Source organism: Ranitomeya imitator, chromosome 6, assembly GCF_032444005.1.
Source record: "Ranitomeya imitator isolate aRanImi1 chromosome 6, aRanImi1.pri, whole genome shotgun sequence".
Taxonomy (NCBI): domain Eukaryota; kingdom Metazoa; phylum Chordata; class Amphibia; order Anura; family Dendrobatidae; genus Ranitomeya; species Ranitomeya imitator.
The window spans coordinates 310,555,650-310,573,733 of record NC_091287.1 but is presented as its reverse complement, the minus strand read 5'-3'; the positions used below and the strand labels follow the sequence as shown (position 1 = coordinate 310,573,733).

The following is an 18,084-nucleotide window of genomic DNA, read 5'->3' as shown; positions in this document are numbered from 1 at the left end:
CGATTCAGCGATGTCTTCACTGGTAACCAGGGTAAACATCGGGTAACTAAGCGCAGGGCCGCGCTTAGTAACCCGATGTTTACCCTGGTTACCAGCGTAAAAAAACAAACAGTACATACTTACATTCAGCTGTCTGTCCCTTGCCGTCTGGTTCCTGCAGTGACTGCTGGCCGTAAAGTGAAAGCAGAGCACAGCCACAGCGGTGAGTCACCGCTGTGTGACTCACCGCTGTGCTGTGCTTTCACTTTCACTTTACGGCCAGCAGTCAGTGCAGGAACCAGACGGCAAGGGACAGACCGCTGAATGTAAGTATGTACTGTTTGTTTTTTTACGCTGGTAACCAGGGTAAACATCGGGTTACTAAGCGCGGCCCTGCGCTTAGTTACCCGATGTTTACCCTGGTTACCGGGGACCTCGGGATCGTTGGTCGCTGGAGAGCTGTCTGTGTGACAGCTCTCCAGCGACCAAACAGCGACGCTGCAGCGATCCGGATCGTTGTCGGTATCGCTGCAGCGTCGCTAAGTGTGACGGTACCCATAAGGTACCGTCACACTTAAGGTACCTTCACACATAACGATATCATTAACAATATCGTTGCTTTTTGTGACGTAGCAACGATATCGTTAAGGAAATCGTTCTGTGTGACAGCGACCAACGATCAGGCCCCTGCTGGGAAATCGTTGGTCGCTGAGGAAAGTCCAGAACTTTATTTCGTCGCTGGACTCCCTGCAGACATCGCTGGATCGGCGTGTGTGACACCGATCCAGCGATGTCTTCACTGGTAACCAGGGTAAACATCGGGTTACTAAGCGCGGCCCTGCGCTTAGTAACCCGATGTTTACCCTGGTTACCCAGGGACCTCGGGATCGTTGGTCGCTGGAGAGCTGTCTGTGTGACAGCTCTCCAGCGACCAAACAGCGACGCTGCAGCGATCGACATCGTTGTCGGTATCGCTGCAGCCTCGCTGAGTGTTGAAGGTACCTTAAGCGACGCTGCAGCGATACCGACAATGATGTCGATCGCTGCAGCGTCGCTGTTTGGTCGCTGGAGAGCTGTCACACAGACAGCTCTCCAACGACCAACGATCCCGAGGTCCCCGATAACCAGGGTAAACATCGGGTTACTAAGCGCAGGGCCGCGCTTAGTAACCCGATGTTTACCCTGGTTACCAGCGTAAACGTTAAAAAAACAAACACTACATACTTACCTTCAGCTGTCTGTCCTCCGGTGCTCTGCTTTCCTCTGCACTGTCAGCGCCGGTCAGCCGGAAAGCAGAGCGGTGACGTCACCGCTGTGCTTTCCGGCTGGCTCGCGCTGACACAGGATGCAGGAGGAGTGCAGGAGGAGGAGAGAGGTTTACAACCCGCAGCATGTCACTTCTTTGTGCAGAATCGCTGCGATTCTGCACCCATAGGAATACATTGAACCGCTTACTTCCCGCATGGGGCTGTGCCCACGTTGCGGGAAGTAAGCGGATAATGTGCGGTTCCTACCCGGGGTGGAGGAGAGGAGACTCTCCTCCAGGCCCTGGGAACCATATTTGGGGTTAAAAAATAAAAAATCATGTTATACTCACCCTCTGAAGTCTTCAGCGCTGCACGCGGCCGTCCGGTCAGAGTTGCTGTGCGAACAGGACCTGCGGTGACGTCACGGTCACATGACCGTGACGTCACGAAGGGTCCTTCTCGCACAGCATCTTTGGAACCGGACCGCCGGGTGCAGCGTCGTGGAGATCGGGACGTCAGAGGGTGAGTATAACCAATTTTTATTATTTTTAACATTACTATTGATGCTGCATATTGCTGCATATGCAGCATCAATAGTATAGGCGGAAACCCGCAGCGGAAAACGCGGAACAAACCGCGATAAATCTGCAGGGAGAACCGCAGTTGTTTTGCCCTGCAGATTTATCAAATCCGCTGCGGGAGAACCCGCAGAAGGACAACGCAAAGTGTGAACATAGCCTAAATCTCCACTTCAATATTAATTTTGACACCCCAATCCTGTTGTGACAGCACATTAGCATCTCCCTTTTCTATCTTTGTATCAGCCGGCACACAAGGAGGGGGAGATGCTCTGAGTGCGTAGAAATAAAGGCGAAAATGGAGAAACTAAGTGTTAATATGGGGTATAAAATTGGTACATCAGTGTGAATTTCATTTTACATTAATATATATTCAATTATTTTCTTTCTGGTAAACATCCAAGAAACTTTTTTTCTCTTTAGACAACTTCTTTAAACGCTTTCTGATGTAGGACTTACTGGTACCTTCTACTCATGAAACTTATCTCCTAATTGGTCTTACCAGAATGTCCTAGTAATCATGCGGGCACGGGAGCCATGTCCTACGCTGTAGCTAACGTTAACTGACAGCTGAGCTCCTGCGGCAACAGCTAGGATCAGTGTTGGGTCTAATCCTGGTCACTTTACCCTCTAAGTCTTGCCGTTAGTAGCGATCGCTACATTTAGAAGTGAAGTGATACCTTTTTAACTGCATCGACCACCTTGCATCGCGATCGTGGGGTGTTAATGGTTGTCATTACAAATGGAGGTCAAACAGTGATCTCTGGGTCTACCAAGTACAGTGCCTATTGGGTCCTACCATAATAGGATCTTAAACTGGCATGTCTAATACTCTGTAATACAAGACCTATTAGCAATAAGACTATTCTGTGTTCATTTCCCATATGGATGACTAGGGAAAAACCTAAAAAACTAAAAAAAAAAGTGTTTAAAATATTTTTAAAAAAATCACTGTAAACTATTTTACTATTAAAAACACCTTTTTGTGTAAAAATAAACAAATAATATACGTTTAGTATCGCCGCGTCCTTAACAACCTGAAATATAAAACTCACAAATCATCCCTTACAGTGAAAACCATAAAAAGATCAATTGGAAACACACGGCAAAATGCTGGATTTACATTATAACGACAAAAAAGTGGACTAAAGCTCGGGTCTGTCATCTGTCGATGGAAATATTGGATTTTTCCACGTTAGGCTGGAAAACATGGCTTCCTAAAAACAATCTAGTTTAATTAGCGTTCTCAAAGCCAAATGATTCAGCTGAAATCAGTTTTATAAAAACGGGCCAACATTCTAACATTACAAATATTGAGAAGTAACACCACCTCGTGAGATAAATATTTCTTTTCTTCTCACCAGTACAAAGTCGATTTGCTGCTGTTTAAGTCAAGGAGCTATTTTTCAGTTACGTCTGCTCTACAGCAAACATTTGCCGACTTTGCGTTGGACTTCCTGGGAAAATATTCTACAGGGCCGACCCCATAATCTATGAATTCAAGAACAGGAATGCTATGAAATAAGTGTTTGATTAGTAGATAGTAACTCTTTTGTTTAATTGTAAATGTTCTCTCCTACAGTAAGAATGAAGGGGGCTCTTTAGTCCCACCTATAGGAGGTGGCTACCATGTAACGCTATGTCCAACCCCTTAATGAGCCTTGCCACGTGACTTAGAATTTTAGCTAATCCATATCTTCTCTAAAAAGAACAAGCACCCATCCACAGACAGTTTTTTTTGGTGTTCATGGCTTTTATCATTGCAGAGTAGTTTACTGGTTGGCTGGGTGAGAGGTTTAGGGTGTACTGTTTGTTCTTTTGGAGACCCCCAAACCGATAAGTATTTCGTATTCCAATGTTATCTATGGTTACCACTCTTTCAATACATTGAAAAATGTACATTCCATGGTGTAGAGTAGAATATATAATGCCCAGGCCCTATGAATGATGGCAGATGTAGGGCCTGATGATATCTAATATATAAAGCTGAATGTGTGTGTATGTATGTATGTTTATATTTATGTATGTATGTGTGTATGTCCGGGATTGGCATCTGCACTGTCGCAGCTACAGCCACAAAATTTTGCACAGTCACACGTCTGGACCCTGAGAGCGTCATAGGCTATGTTGTGAGGCGAAATTTTAACCCCGCGCATTCCAATTCACGAAACAATTTTGCCCCTATCTACATAATAAGGAAAAAGTGAAAGGAAAAGTGTTGGAGGCAAATTGACAGCTGCCAGATGTGAACAAGGGGGACTTAAAGAATGAGAGTGATGGCGCCAAAGAGTATATACCGTACAGTTGCTAAGGTGGGGCCCCGACATGGGATACTCACCACACACGGGGATATGAACACACACACAAAATTCGCCACACACTACCACGTGCTTGAACACCTATACCACCCTCAGCACACATTTCACCACACATACACCAACCTCGCCACAAAAAAGTCGAAACACAAAAGTCGCCGCTCAAACCTCGCCACGCGCAAAACTCGCCACATGCAAAACTAGGCTCACGCAAAACTCGCCACACGTGCAAAACTCACCTCATGGAAAACTCACCACGTGCAAAATTTGCCACATGCAAAACTCGCTACATGCAAAACTAGGCTCACGCAAAACTCGCCACACGTCCAAACTCACCTCATGGAAAACTTGCCACACGCAAAACTTGCACACGCGGAAAAATTGCCACATGCACAAAAGTTGCAACACATGCAAAAGTTGCCTCACACAAAACTTGCACAACTTGCTATACTAACCTGTCACATGCAACTCGACACACAAAAAGTCGCTACACGCATGTCATCACACAAAACTCAACACACACAACTTGACACATGACTCGCCCTAAAACACATACAAGTTTGGTATTATCCTTCAAAAAAAAAAAAAAATATATATATATAATCGTCTAAGGGGCACTTTCGTCTGTTTGTCTGTCTGTTTGTCTGTCACGGAAATCCCGACCGCGACCAATCAGCGACGGGCACAGTCTGGCCGCGAATTCGCCCCTTCCTACTCTCTGTCAGTGCCCCCTCCATACTCCCCTTCAGTCAGCGCTCACACAGGGTTAATGGCTGTGTTACACCGCGTTATACCACGGTGTAATGCAGTCCGTAAACGCTGCTATTAACCCTGTGTGACCAACTTTTTACTATTGATGCTGCCTATGCAGCATCAATAGTAAAAAGATCTAATGTTAAAAATATTAAAAAATATAAAAAATCATTATATACTCCCCTTCCATCGCCTTTCCCGCTCCTCGCGACGCTCCGGGCCATGCATTGCGGTCTCGCGAGATGATGACGTCTCGCAAGACCGCTACGTCATCATCTCATGAGACCGCAATGCATTCTTGGGACCGGAGCGTCGCGAGTAGCATCGCTAAACGCCTTGCCTGGATCCGGGGGCTGATGGAAGGTGAGTATATAACTATTTTTTATTTTAATTCTTTTTTTTAACAGGGATATAATGCCCACATTGTGTGCTATATACTACGTGGGCTGTGCTACACACTATGTGGGCTGTGCTATATACTACGTGGCTGTGCTATATACTACGTGGCTGTGCTATATACTACGTGGCTGTGCTATATACTACGTGGCTGTGCTATATGCTACGTGGCTGTGTTATCTGCTATGTGCCTGTGTTATGTGCTACGTGGCTGTGCTATATGCTACGTGGGCTGTGTTATATACTACGTGGCCTGCTCTATATACTATGTGGCCTGTACTATATGCTACGTGGCTGTGCTATATGCTACGTGGGCTGTGTTATATGCTGCGTGGGCTGTGTTATATGCTACTTGGCTGTGGTATATTTCTCTGCTGTATCTGTGCATCAGGAATCGTGGTATGTGTTAAACAGGGGGTCCACTGAGACTCTTTCGCCTGGGGCCCTCAAAAACCTGGAGCCGGCCCTGGCTTCACTGACTGGTCACGCCCGGCCGGCCGCGAGCAATTAGCGACAGGCGCAGTCCGGCCGCGAATTGGCGCAGAATTTGAACCACGCTTCGCTAATTGGTCGCGCCCGGGTTGGCCGAATCCTGTGTATAAATTGCATTATTCTAAAAACTTCATAAATAAACTACATACATATTCTAGAATACCCGATGCGTTAGAATCGGGCCACCATCTAGTCTGATAAGCAGACAAACTACAAGAGCAACAAATGTACCATATAGGAAATACAGCAGCTGTCAGTCACATGACCTGTCTATTATGTGTATGTGTGAGCTAATATATACTACCAGAGGGGAGGGCTTCCTGTTGGGATTTATCAGGCTGCCAATAGCAACCAATCACAGCTCAGCTTCTATTTTGCTACAGTTAATTAATCTGAGCTCTGATTGGTTAATATAGGCAACAACGGACATTCTCAGTATTAAAAAGCTTGTGTGAGGTAATAGCATGTCAGTTAGGGTGTGTTGGTGGAAAGGCTGATGTCAGTCACATTACCTCTATGTGAGAGGATATAGAAACTGCCAGACTATTTCTACCACAATAATGCCTGATAAGAAAAGGAATTCCATGGCATGAATGTCAGCTGATGCGAAAAGAAAAGCTGCATTACGGGCCAATGAAAAATATGAAGACCGAGAAACAAGGCTGACACACATGAGAACAGCAGCTGCTTCCTCAAGAGCCATATCCAACTGAGTTCCTCAATTCCTTGGAGCCACAAGGACTTCCTCCTCACAACCTCTTTCTAAAACCTGGAGCACCTATTCTGCTATTGAGAAATTTTGATCCACCAAAGCTTTGAAATGGAACAAGACTCTTGATTAAGAACCACATGTAATTGAGGCAACCATTTTGACAGGATGTGCCACAGGAGAAGATGTTTTCATTCCAACAATTCCTCTCATTCCATCTGATTTGCCTTTTGATTTTAAACGCCTCCAGTTTCCTGTTCGACTGGCATTTGCTATGTCCATCAACAAGGCTTAGGGACAGTCCTTGAAAGTAGTTGGAATCGATTTACAATCTCCATGCTTTTCTCATGGTCAACTTTATGTGGCCAGTTCAAGAGTTGGAACAGCCAAAAATCTGTTCGTCTGAAGGAAAAACTAAGAATGTCGTTTATCAAAAGGCTCTCGAATAAGCAGTAGAAGATTACTTCACATTACTTGGCCAATTTAGTTAAATCTGTGTGGAATATCTCTGGTGTTGAAATATATGTTGTGAAATGCTTCTATTAGCTTAGTTTTTGCCTTTTAATAATTACATTTCTATCTATTTGTTTTGTGGTTTTTGTGTGCAGAATAAATTTTTGTTTAACACATTCTATTTTGCTATCAGCAGTTATTAACCCGGGCGAAGCCGGGTAGTACAGCTAGTACTGTATAATACATGGATACATTGAGCCTAAACCCAATTTAGAGTTGTATACAGATGTAGCTTGTGCAGTTATAAAATTGATGGATGCCTTTGTATGCTCCAGTACTCAATATCACCTTGGACCATGTTCTGTTAGAAAGGCTTTTACTGATTTAAAGGGATTTTCTCATTCCATTGATTAGTGTACATTGCCACTATATGCCAATAAGCGTCTGACACTCCAAAGTCCATCTGCTTTTATTCCCATTGATCACTAGAATAAAGGTGACTTTAGTCTACCATAGGTGATGAATGACTATTATAGTTGTCCATGTGGCTGGCTGTAAAAATCCGAACATACAGTAAATGAAGTAGCAGTGTACTTTCCTAGAAGGTGGGTTACAGCAGGTGAGCACTTGCCATTAGTACACAGGTGGCATACTCTACTGGCATTTCACCAATGTCTGTGATCATGGCAAGCCCTTCTAGTTTAAAAGGTGTCTTTTTATGCTGGCATATTGGTATATGTGGCTCCTAGTGGCACAGTTTCTAATTATTAGTGATTGTATACTGGATTTTTTAAATCCTGTTCTTTGTGTGCTTTCATGTTCTCATATTTTAAGCAGATCTATGGGATTAAAGGGAGTCAGCCCAAACCGGCAGTATACACTAAATACGTAGCCTTATATAGGATATAACACCCTTGGCATGGCCAAGAGGCTCCGTGCACTTTTCCACCCACTGGTTTTGCATGCTCCGCCTCCCTCTCTGGTGATTGACAGTTCTAGTCTGAGCTTTCTTTGCAGACAGCTTTCACTCCAGATAAGCCAGTGCTGTCAATGAACAGAGAGGGAGGCAGGGAATGCAAAACCAGAGGGAGGAATAGTGCGCTGGGCCTCTTGGCCACACCAAGGGTGCACCGAATACCCTACTTGGCAGAAGGGATTAAACTGTATCTGCTGAATGGATGCAGCAATTAGAACACACTATGTGCGATTTTTGTAGGGGCTGCATCCCTTACATGGCTAAGTGCCTAGTTTATACTGACATTTTGGGCTGACAGACTTCTTTAAATTTGCTGCCATTTATAAGCTCTTTACTTCTCATGTACCGGTAATTAAAATCCCATGGCTTCTACTATAATATCAGAAATGTGTAAATATTGTTTGTGGTTGTTTCTACAGTAGTCCAGTCAAAAGGCTTACTGTGTGTCTGCCAGTTTTTACATTCACGTATATACAATAATTTGTAGTGTCAACAGGCGTACATCTAATATCGCCGCTCTCTACTGCAGAACAGGAAAGTTTTAATTAGCTGCCACATTAGTGCCATATGCCGTGGGTGATCTATTTATTTTCAGATCAGTTCCTTTCAAATTAATTAAACTGCAAACTTCAGTGGGATGATATAATTGCCTGTTTGACAGTTCGAATTTCGGATGCAAGCGATTCCCACAGGATTGAACAGGAAAATCTGAAATTGACATATTATTATTTTGCTATTAAAGGGTATCTGGCTTTTTTCTTCCCTATTACTCAACCGAAAGTGGTCAGTAGAAGGGTTCATTATTCATTCACTTCTATAAACTGCATAGTTTTCAGTTTAGTGAAACATTTTTGCAATGTAAAATTGCATTAAATGTCGAGTTATTTTGCTCTGATTTTCTCTTATGTTTTCAGTTATGTTATTTTATAGGATGTGTTGTTCACCATTCCACTTTCACTCTCAATTCCAAATTAGTCTGGTTTCATGCTACGGCAGAGCGATGCATCATGAGAGCCAAGATGAAAGTAACTGCATTCATTTCTATGCATTCTACTCAATCACTAGTGTGACTTAAAGGGGTATTCTCTTACAATCTCTGGGGGTCTGACTGCTGATCCTGAAAACTTTGCCTTTATGAATGGAGCAGTAGTCGAGCATGTGCACTGTCTTTCCATTTAATTTTACTGGGACTGCTGAAGATAGCTGAACGCTGCGCCCAACTGGTCTTCGGCTCTCCCGTAAGAATAAATAGAGAGGCGGTGCACATGACCAACCACCACTTAATCTACACCATGCTCTTGAGAGCCCTGTTCTTAGTATCGGTGGGACCTCCAGCAGACTTGAGAATACCCCTTCAAAGTCTACCTGTCATTTGCTGTATATATGAAAAAGTTTGGGCACCCCTATTAATTTTAAGCTTAATGTTTTATAAAAATTGTTTTTTTTTGCAACAGCTATTTCAGTTTCATATATCTAATAACTGTTGGACACAGTAATGTTTCTGCCTTGAAATGAGGTTTATTGTACTAACAGAAAATGTGCAATCTGCCTTCAAACAAAATTTGACAGGTGCATAAGTATGGGCACCCTTATCATTTTCCTGTTTTAAATACTCTTACCTACTTTTTACTGACTTACTAAAGCACTTTTTTTGGTTTTCTAACCTCATTGAGCTTTGAACTTCATAGCCAGGTGTATGCAATCATGAGAAAAGCTACTTAAAGTGGCCACTTGCAAGTTGTTCTCCTGTTTGAATCTCCTCTGAAGAGTGGCATCATGGGCTCCTCAATACAGCTGTCTAATGATCTGAAAACAAAGATTATTCAACATAGTTGTTCAGGGGAAGGATACAAAAAGCTGTCTCAGAGATTTAACCTGTCAATTTCCACAGTGAGGAACATAGTAAGGAAATGGAAGAACACAGGTACAGTTCTTGTTAAGGCCAGAAGTGGCAGGCCAAGAAAAACATCAGAAAGGCAGAGAAGAAGAATGGTGAGATCAGTCAAGGACAATCCTCAGACCACCTCCAGAGAGCTGCAGCATCAACTTGCTGCAGATGGTGTCACTGTGCATCGGTCAACTATACAGCAGGTATGGAAAAGCACATTTGGAGAAGCCAATTTCTTTTTGGAAGAAGGTCCTGTGGACTGATGAAACCAAGATTGAGTTGTTTGGTCATACAAAAAGGCGTTATGCATGGCGGCCAAAAAAACACAGCATTCCAAGAAAAAGTTGAGGGACGCATGGATTCCTCTCAGTATCAGCAGATTCTTGACAATAATGTTCATGAATCAGTGACAAAGTTGAAGTTACGCAGGGGATGGATCTTTCAGCAAGACAATGATCCAAAACACCGCTCCAAATCTACTCAGGCATTCATGCAGAGGAACAATTACACTGTTCTGGAATGGCCATCCCAGTCCCCAGACCTGAATATCATTGAACATCTGTGGGATCATTTGAAGAGGGTTGTCCATGCTCGGCGACCATCAAACTTAACTGAACTGGAATTGTTTTGTAAAGAGGAATGGTCAAAATTACCTTCATCCAGTATCCAGGAACTCATTAAAAGCTTCAGGAAGTGTCTAGAGGCTGTTATTTTTGCAAAAGGAGGATCTACTAAATATTAATGTCACTTTTCTGGTGGGGTGCCCATACTTATGCACCTGTCAAATTTTGTTTGACTGCAGATTGCACGTTTTCTGTTAGTACAATAAACCTCATTTCAAGGCAGAAACATTACTGTGTCCAACAGTTATTAGATATATGAAACTGAAATAGCTGTTGCAAAAAAACAATTTTTATAAAACATTAAGCTTAAGATTAATAGGGGTGCCCAAACTTTTTCTTATAACTGTATGTATTTTTATTTGTCTTGTAGACATGCAGAAGCAAAAGAAATATACCAAATTTAGGAGATCAGTGACATTTAGACCCAGTAAAAAAGTACCCATTTATGCCAAGTGGCAAGCCCACTTTAACCCATTAAATGACTGCCGATATGCCTTTTAATGGTGGTCATTAAAATGACTTAATCCTCAGTGCTATTTTCTTCCAGTTCTGGGGATTACATGAATCCACACATGTCCCGACCGACGAAAATGCCAGATGTTGACTGTATGAGACAACAGACACCCTGTGGCAATAGTCCCCATCGGTTTTGTAATGGAGTGGGGCCGATTAACCCCTTAGATGCTGCTGTTAATCACAGTGGCATCTAGATATTTAAAAAAGGGAGAAGGCACCCTCTTTATCCCTATCAGCCCCCCTGATTGGTGGCCAGTTAGACCCTGCCATTAACCAGTACCAATTTCGGGCACTGCAGTACAAGAGTGCTACAGTGTATGAGACCAACAATCAGAGTGAAAACATATTTATGTCCCATAGTGGGACTAATAACAATGAAAACTAAAAAAAAGTTAAAATAAAAAAGCAATGTCGCCACTAAAATTCAGCGTTTGTGTAAACAAAAATCATACACATCACTGGTATTACCACATCCGTAACAACCCGAACTATAAAACTCTCACTTTACTTTTTCCGGTTTTTGTTGTGCAGAATAAATAATCTATAAAAAAAAAAAAAAAAAAAACATGCCAAAAATGTAGCTTGTCATCATTCTGACTCACAGGAAAATGGAATAAAAAGCAATCAAAAATTTGTATTTAAAAAAAAAAAAAAAAAAAAATGGTATAATTGAAGACATCAACTCGTCCTGCAAAAAACAACCCTTAAACATCTGTGTTGGGGGAGAAAAGTTAAAAAGACGGTGGTCTTTTTCCTAAAGTGGCTTCACTGGCGATTTTGCTAGTTTTTCTCGCAGCTCTGCAATCGGCATATTTTTTATTTTTTATTTGTTGTTTAACAAACGTGCTACTTTTAGCCGCTTCACGGTTTCCGGACCCTGAAGTGTTTAAAAGAAGCAATAAAAGCCTAAACCATAGGTAATAAAAGACTGAACATGTGCACAGCATCACTCCGTTTGGCCCCTGTTCTACTGGTGTCTTATCATTTTAGGTATCTTTTATAGAGGGCAAAAGTGTGGTTGAAATCCATTGTGTGCATGGCTAAATGTCCAAAGTGACTCCATCTGCCTCATTATAGTGAATACTTCTATTGGGTTTTTGTCTTAATCGCTTTTTTGGGGGATGTAGATGAAATCCCCAATGTAAGTGCTCGGCATAGAGCACAGGATGAGTCTGAACCTAGCTTTATAAGGAAAGTGATCAAAAATGATCACAAAATGGTACCCCAAAAATCTTCACATTGTCCACAAAAATTGATATCTTCTCTTAAGGTCGTCATCTGTCAGTGGAAATAGAAGTGGTTTCCATGTTACTGGTAGACCAATAGTGCTCCTTCCCATCTGATCCCTGTAGTATTGTACACCCACATATGGGGTATGGTGGAACCCGGGATATGTTCTGTAATGTTATTTGTAACCTGGATATGTATGTAAGTTGGAAAACGCCAGGGTTAAAAAAAAACAAAACCCTAATACCTGCAGTGAGCCTTGGCGTGGCCAAGGTTGGGAGTTCTGGTCTACAGTGAACAGGCTGGCGATGCAGTGAACGACGCTGGAAAGAAGAGACCCGGCCGAGTGGTCACTGGTGAGATGAGTAGAAGAGGGTTTTTTTGTTTGTTTTTGAACATCCAACATTTGTAACTAGAGGACATACATGATTCGGATATTTCGGGGACTCCCTGTTGCCTCGTTTGGTAAAAACTGAATAATAAATTGTGTTGTCCTTTTCTCCTATTTCTCCTTTTCTCCTTTCTCCTTGTGTGAATTGAAATTTTGAGACTAACGTAACATTTTAGTAGGAAATCCATACATTTTTCCGTTTTCTTGGCTACATTTTTATAAAATTTCGTGATTTAGTTTGTGGGTTAAAAATGCTCATCACACCCCTAGATGAATTCATTGTGGGGTTTTATTTCCCAAATGAGGTCAACTGTGGGCCTTTCGGAGATTCTGTAAATGCAATGTGGTGTCCAAACTTGCACTACAAAAATCAAATAGCTTTCCTTTCCAAGCACTACTACTTGCCCAAACATTAGTTTTTAACCACCATTAAAGGGAACCTGTCACCCCCAAAATTGAAGATGAGCTAAGCCCACCGGCATCAGGGGCTTATCTACAGAATTTTGTAATGCTGTAGATAAGCCCCCGATGTATCCTGAAAGATGAGAAAAAGAGGTTAGATTATACTCACCCAGGGGCGGTCCCGCTGCGGTCCAATCCGATGGGAGTTGTGGTCCGTTCCCGTGCCTCCCATCTTCTTACGATGACGTCCTCTTGTATTCACGCTGCGGCTCCGCCGCAGGCGTACTTTGTCTGCTCTGTTGAGGGCAGAGCAAAGTACTGCAGTGCACAGGCGCCGAGCCTCTCTGACCTTTCCCGGCGCCTGCGCACTGCAGTACTTTGCTCTGCCCTCAACAGAGCAGACAAAGTACGCCTGCACCGGAGCCGCGGCGTGAAGACCAGAAGAGGACGTCATGGAATGAAGATGGGAGGCACTGGAACGGACCGCAACTCCCATCGGATTGGACCACAGCGGGACCGCCCCTGGGTGAGTATTATCTAACCTCTTTTTCTCCTCTTTCAGGATACATCGGGGCTTATCTACAGCATTCCAGAATGCTGTAGATAAGCCCCTGATGCTGGTGGGCTTAGCTCATTTTCGATTTTTGGGGGTGACAGGTTCCCTTTAAGGATTCTGTCAGTGACAGAAAATGCTGATTAGCACTGCTCCGTTGGATAACATTGGTCCCAGTGCAATCTGATAAAACATTGGATAGCACTGGTCCGATGTTTCACAAAGGAAACAATCTTAGAATCCTTGTGATCTGTGAAGTGTTCCAGGGTTATCACCTAGGGACATTTGTCAGATTTGAGAAATGGGGCTGTGTCATTCAGCTCAAGGGGTTAATGTGACTTCTGTCAGGTGTTCCCAATTGAAGCTAGAAGAATTCAGATTTCTGCTCCATAGTTGACATTAAATAACTTTTTTTTTGCCCGATGCTTAACATATTCCATAGATTTAAACTATAAATATATCAAGACCCAGTGCAGTTGTTCCTCCTCTGAGTGATGACGGGGACTTCTGATCATCGGATGTCTCTGTTCTCTAGCGACAACTTGTCGACACGACACGTGTTTACTGCAACCAATCCCTGTCAGAATAAGGCGGTCTCAGTGATGTCAGCAGTGATTGGCTGCAGCGGTCACACATCATGTCGACACAGCATTGATGGGTGTAGAAACACGGATGTCAGCGGGATAGGGAATGAGAATGCCTTGACATGGGAACCGCAGGGAAGTGATAATGTGACTGTCATCTTTGTTATAATACATTATTCAGTGTTTTTATGTTTTTATGTTTTTTTTTGTGTTTTATTTTTATAACCCCTAATTTATATAGTTTTGAAATGTCTGAAGTTTTGATCCAGTATGGTCTCTGTGATGTACCAGGATTTCCTCACAAGTACTGATTTTTTTTTTTTTTTTAGTAATTGCTGACATGGTTAGTTCTCTTTGTCGTTTATGTTCTTGATGAAGGGAGTTGTTAAGAATGATTTTTTTTTTTTCATTTTCTTAGACGGTACCTTGAGTCTCTGTGAGTCCTTAGGGCAGGGCTGTTGTGAGAATGGACATGTAGTGTTGTGCTCGTCAGTACCCTTCTGCCTTCTATTTTGCTCTATGTGTGATCGCTATACTCCATGATTTGCAATGTTCCATTGATGATTCGTAGAACAAATAAATCGTAACAGAGCGCCCGGGCATGTAGCAATGTCAAGTTTACATGTCATCCCTCATTGAGTTTTATCGATGTGTGTGAAGGAACAGAAGACAGCTCAGTGTGTCTTTGGGGTAGATGTAATGCTTTAGGAAGTATTTTTACTTATTGGTTTTCTTTTTGCACTCCATAGTTTGATGTAACCCAGTGAAAATATATGTTCTAGATCTAGAGACATGCCACCCAAATAAATCATGTAGCTGGGTGGCATAGTAATGCTTGTTTTATTATACTGTTTTTTTTTTAATAGATCCCTTAAATTTGACAAGACTGATGCACTTACTTTGAAAATGCGTGTCCGAATGGCTGCAACTCCTGATATTAAATTGAGGTTTTTATGAGTCTAGTTGAAAGCTGAGAGTTGATAAGTCCAAGTGTATTCAGTCTCCTTCCACCCATTCCTACTGGCTGCTGCGGCTTGTACTGAGCAGTGTGAGACCTCAGCAGCTGGAGGGGCACTGATGGAACTGTCATTTGACATGTTCACTGTTGCTTTTGTATTCTAGCTACTTTATTACAGTAGCTTGTTCTTTATCTACGTTTAAAAGTGTGTCATAATTCTAACAAATGAACCCTGCTGCTCTGTTCACAGGGGAAAGACATGAGACCCCTGTTCTCATGAATGATGGTTGGATCCCCTCTAAACATACACCTCTCATGTGTTCTAGACATCTACTATATAATTGTCTAAGGGTCACTTCCGTCTGTCTTTCTGGCATGGATATTCATTGGTCACGGCCTCTGTCTGTCATGGAAATGCAAGTCGCTGATTGGTCTCGCCAGCTGCCTGTCATGGCTGCCGCGACAAATCAGCGACGGCCACAGTCTGATTAGTCCCTCCCTACTCCCCTGCAGTCAGTGCCCGGCGCCCGCTCCATACTCCCCTCCAGTCAGCCCTCACACAGGGTTAATGACAGCGTTAATGGACCGCGTTATGCCGCGGTGTAACGCACTCCATTAACGCAGGTATTAACCCTGTGTGACCAACTTTTTACTATTGATGATGCGTATGCAGCATCAATAGTAAAAAGATCTAATGTTACAAATAATAGTAATAATAAAAAAACGTTATTCTCACCCTCCGACGTCGCGCCCTGTCCTCGGCAATGCAAGCGGCAGGCTCCGGTGCCAAGGATGCTATACGAGAAGGACCTTCCATGACGTCACGGTCATGTGACTGCGACGTCATCACAGGTCCTGCGCTCATACCAACCCTGGGACCGGAAGCTGCCGCGTGCACCGCACACAGGCGACAGGACTAGAAGGGGCCCCTCGGAAGGTGAGCATATGTTTTTTATTATAAGTCTTTTTTAACCTGTTACATATGTGGCTAGGCAATATACTACATGGCTAGCCAATATACTACGTGTCTGTGCTGTATACTACGTGGCTCTGTGCTGTATACTACGTCACTGGACAATATACTACGTCACTGGGCAATATAGTACGTGACTGGGCAATATACTACGTGACTGGGCAATATACTACGTGACTGGGCAATATACTACGTGACTGGGCAATATACTACGTGGCTGGGCAACTATGTGGTTGGGCAATATACTACGTGGCTGGGCAATATACTACGTGGACATGCATATTCTAGAATACCCGATGCGTTAGAATCGGGCCACCATCTAGTAGGTAATACTTATTGATTTTGGAAAAAAAAACCTTTAACCTTGGGGGCTGATTTTAACTTTTTTGTTGTAGTAGTCCAAAACCACAGGTTTTTTTTTGTTTGTTTTTTTTTATTTTTTTTTATTTTTGTGGATTTCCGGATTTGGAAAATCCTGTCCCTATGTGTGGTTTGCTAAAAACAAAACAAAACAAAAACAAAATAGTGCTTTTCCAGCGCTCAGTCTCTGCCATTGCTCCCAATATCCGCAACCAATCTGTGAGCTCAGCAACTCGTGCCGTTTTCTCAGGCAGAACCACTGAGCTCAATGGAACCATTTTTTTTTATAAACTGCACTTAGAGACAAGAGTTTTCTGAAACTAAAAAGAAATCTTTAAATTATATGTAACTCTTTTTAATCTGTCGAAAATGTGTAATCCCTGAATTTGTGTTTGTTTTCCGATTTATAATAATACCACTTCAATACAATGTCACTTACTTCATTCAATAAATATCGGTGGTGGACCCACGGATGGCTTTCATTGAGGTACCATATTTTCCGGCGTATAAGACGACTTTTTATCCCCTGAAAATCTTCTCAAAAGTCGGGGGGTCGTCTTATACACCGGGTCCGGAGCCCTGAAGTCGCCGCATATGGTGCAGGGAGCGGTCCCGGATGGTTCGAAGGGTCTGGAGGAGAGGATAATATTAGCAAATACCTCCAATTAGAAATGTAGTATAGTTAATCTGATAAGCTATGTTGCTTTCTCAATGCAGGGCATTCCAGTAGCTTAGATATCCATGGTTACTACCACTAGCAGCCAACTAACTGTCACTATATGAGTGGTCATAACCATGGATACCTAAGAAACTGCAATGCCCTCCATGAAGAAAGCGACATAGCTTATCAGGAAAACTATACTACCTTTCTAGTTGGAGGTATTTGTTAATTTTCAATTTGGGATTAGGATCATGGAGATGGGACTACTCCTTTAATGACACGTTAAGGAAGCCACATCTGTATAGTAACTCCGGTCGCTCACTAAGTTACGGAGCACTGAAATCTTCCGTCTTTTTGCAGGCTTATATTTGATGTGTTACTTACTGTATGTGCAGTTGTAGCAGGAGCCTTGTTATCTGGCAAACACCCTATAATGATCATCTGTTTTCCAGCAATCCATCAAAAACTGGAGGTGGATGGCACGGAAAAAGTGGAAGGGTCAATGACGCAAAAATTGGAGAAAGTTCTGAAAAGTAAGTGTTCTGTTCCCTAGAAAACATCTCTCCGCAGCTAAACTGCTTCCTTTCATTCCTCTCCTGCCAACATCATTCTTCCACTTAAAAAGCAGTGAGTCAAACTCATAATGCGAAACCCGTAAGATCCGATGATGGAGTGTCTCTGACTTTACAGTCCCCATGTAATGAAAGCCGCACTATTTTTGTGTCGTACCCTTGTGCCAAGGTATGTAGAAGAGATGGAGTCCTCCTTTTTTTCCACTGTAATATTGATATAATAACTTCCTAAGTTTGTTTGACTTTTCCAGTTCTGGGCTCAGTCTATGACTTACTGAGAAAGTTCCCCAGTAGACACAGCTAGCGGGAATGGCACCTGCATTGTGTACGGAACAGAAATGTCATTTACAGTCAACTTCTGGTTCTATATGAAATAAAGCAGAACTTATGTATAAGGACAAGTGCTGCAGCTTTGGTATATACCGTGTTACTAATCCTCATTGGAATGTCTGCTTGCTGTCAGTGAATATATCTCCTA

The 18,084-nt window shown here is 42.8% G+C and overlaps 1 protein-coding gene across 2 annotated transcripts in view; it reads left to right on the top strand.

Annotated features, from left to right (window-relative positions):
- The window catches only part of EXOC2 (exocyst complex component 2), a 253,824-nt gene that overhangs the window by 55,983 nt on the left and 179,757 nt on the right, over positions 1-18,084 (top strand). The window contains exon 6 of one of the 2 annotated variants that reach the window (XM_069730750.1): positions 17,487-17,567. The exons of the other annotated variant lie outside the window; for it this stretch is intronic. Within the exon in view, the coding sequence (XP_069586851.1) occupies positions 17,487-17,567 (81 nt within the window). The remainder of the gene's footprint in view (positions 1-17,486; positions 17,568-18,084) is intronic. 2 annotated transcript variants of the gene reach the window in all.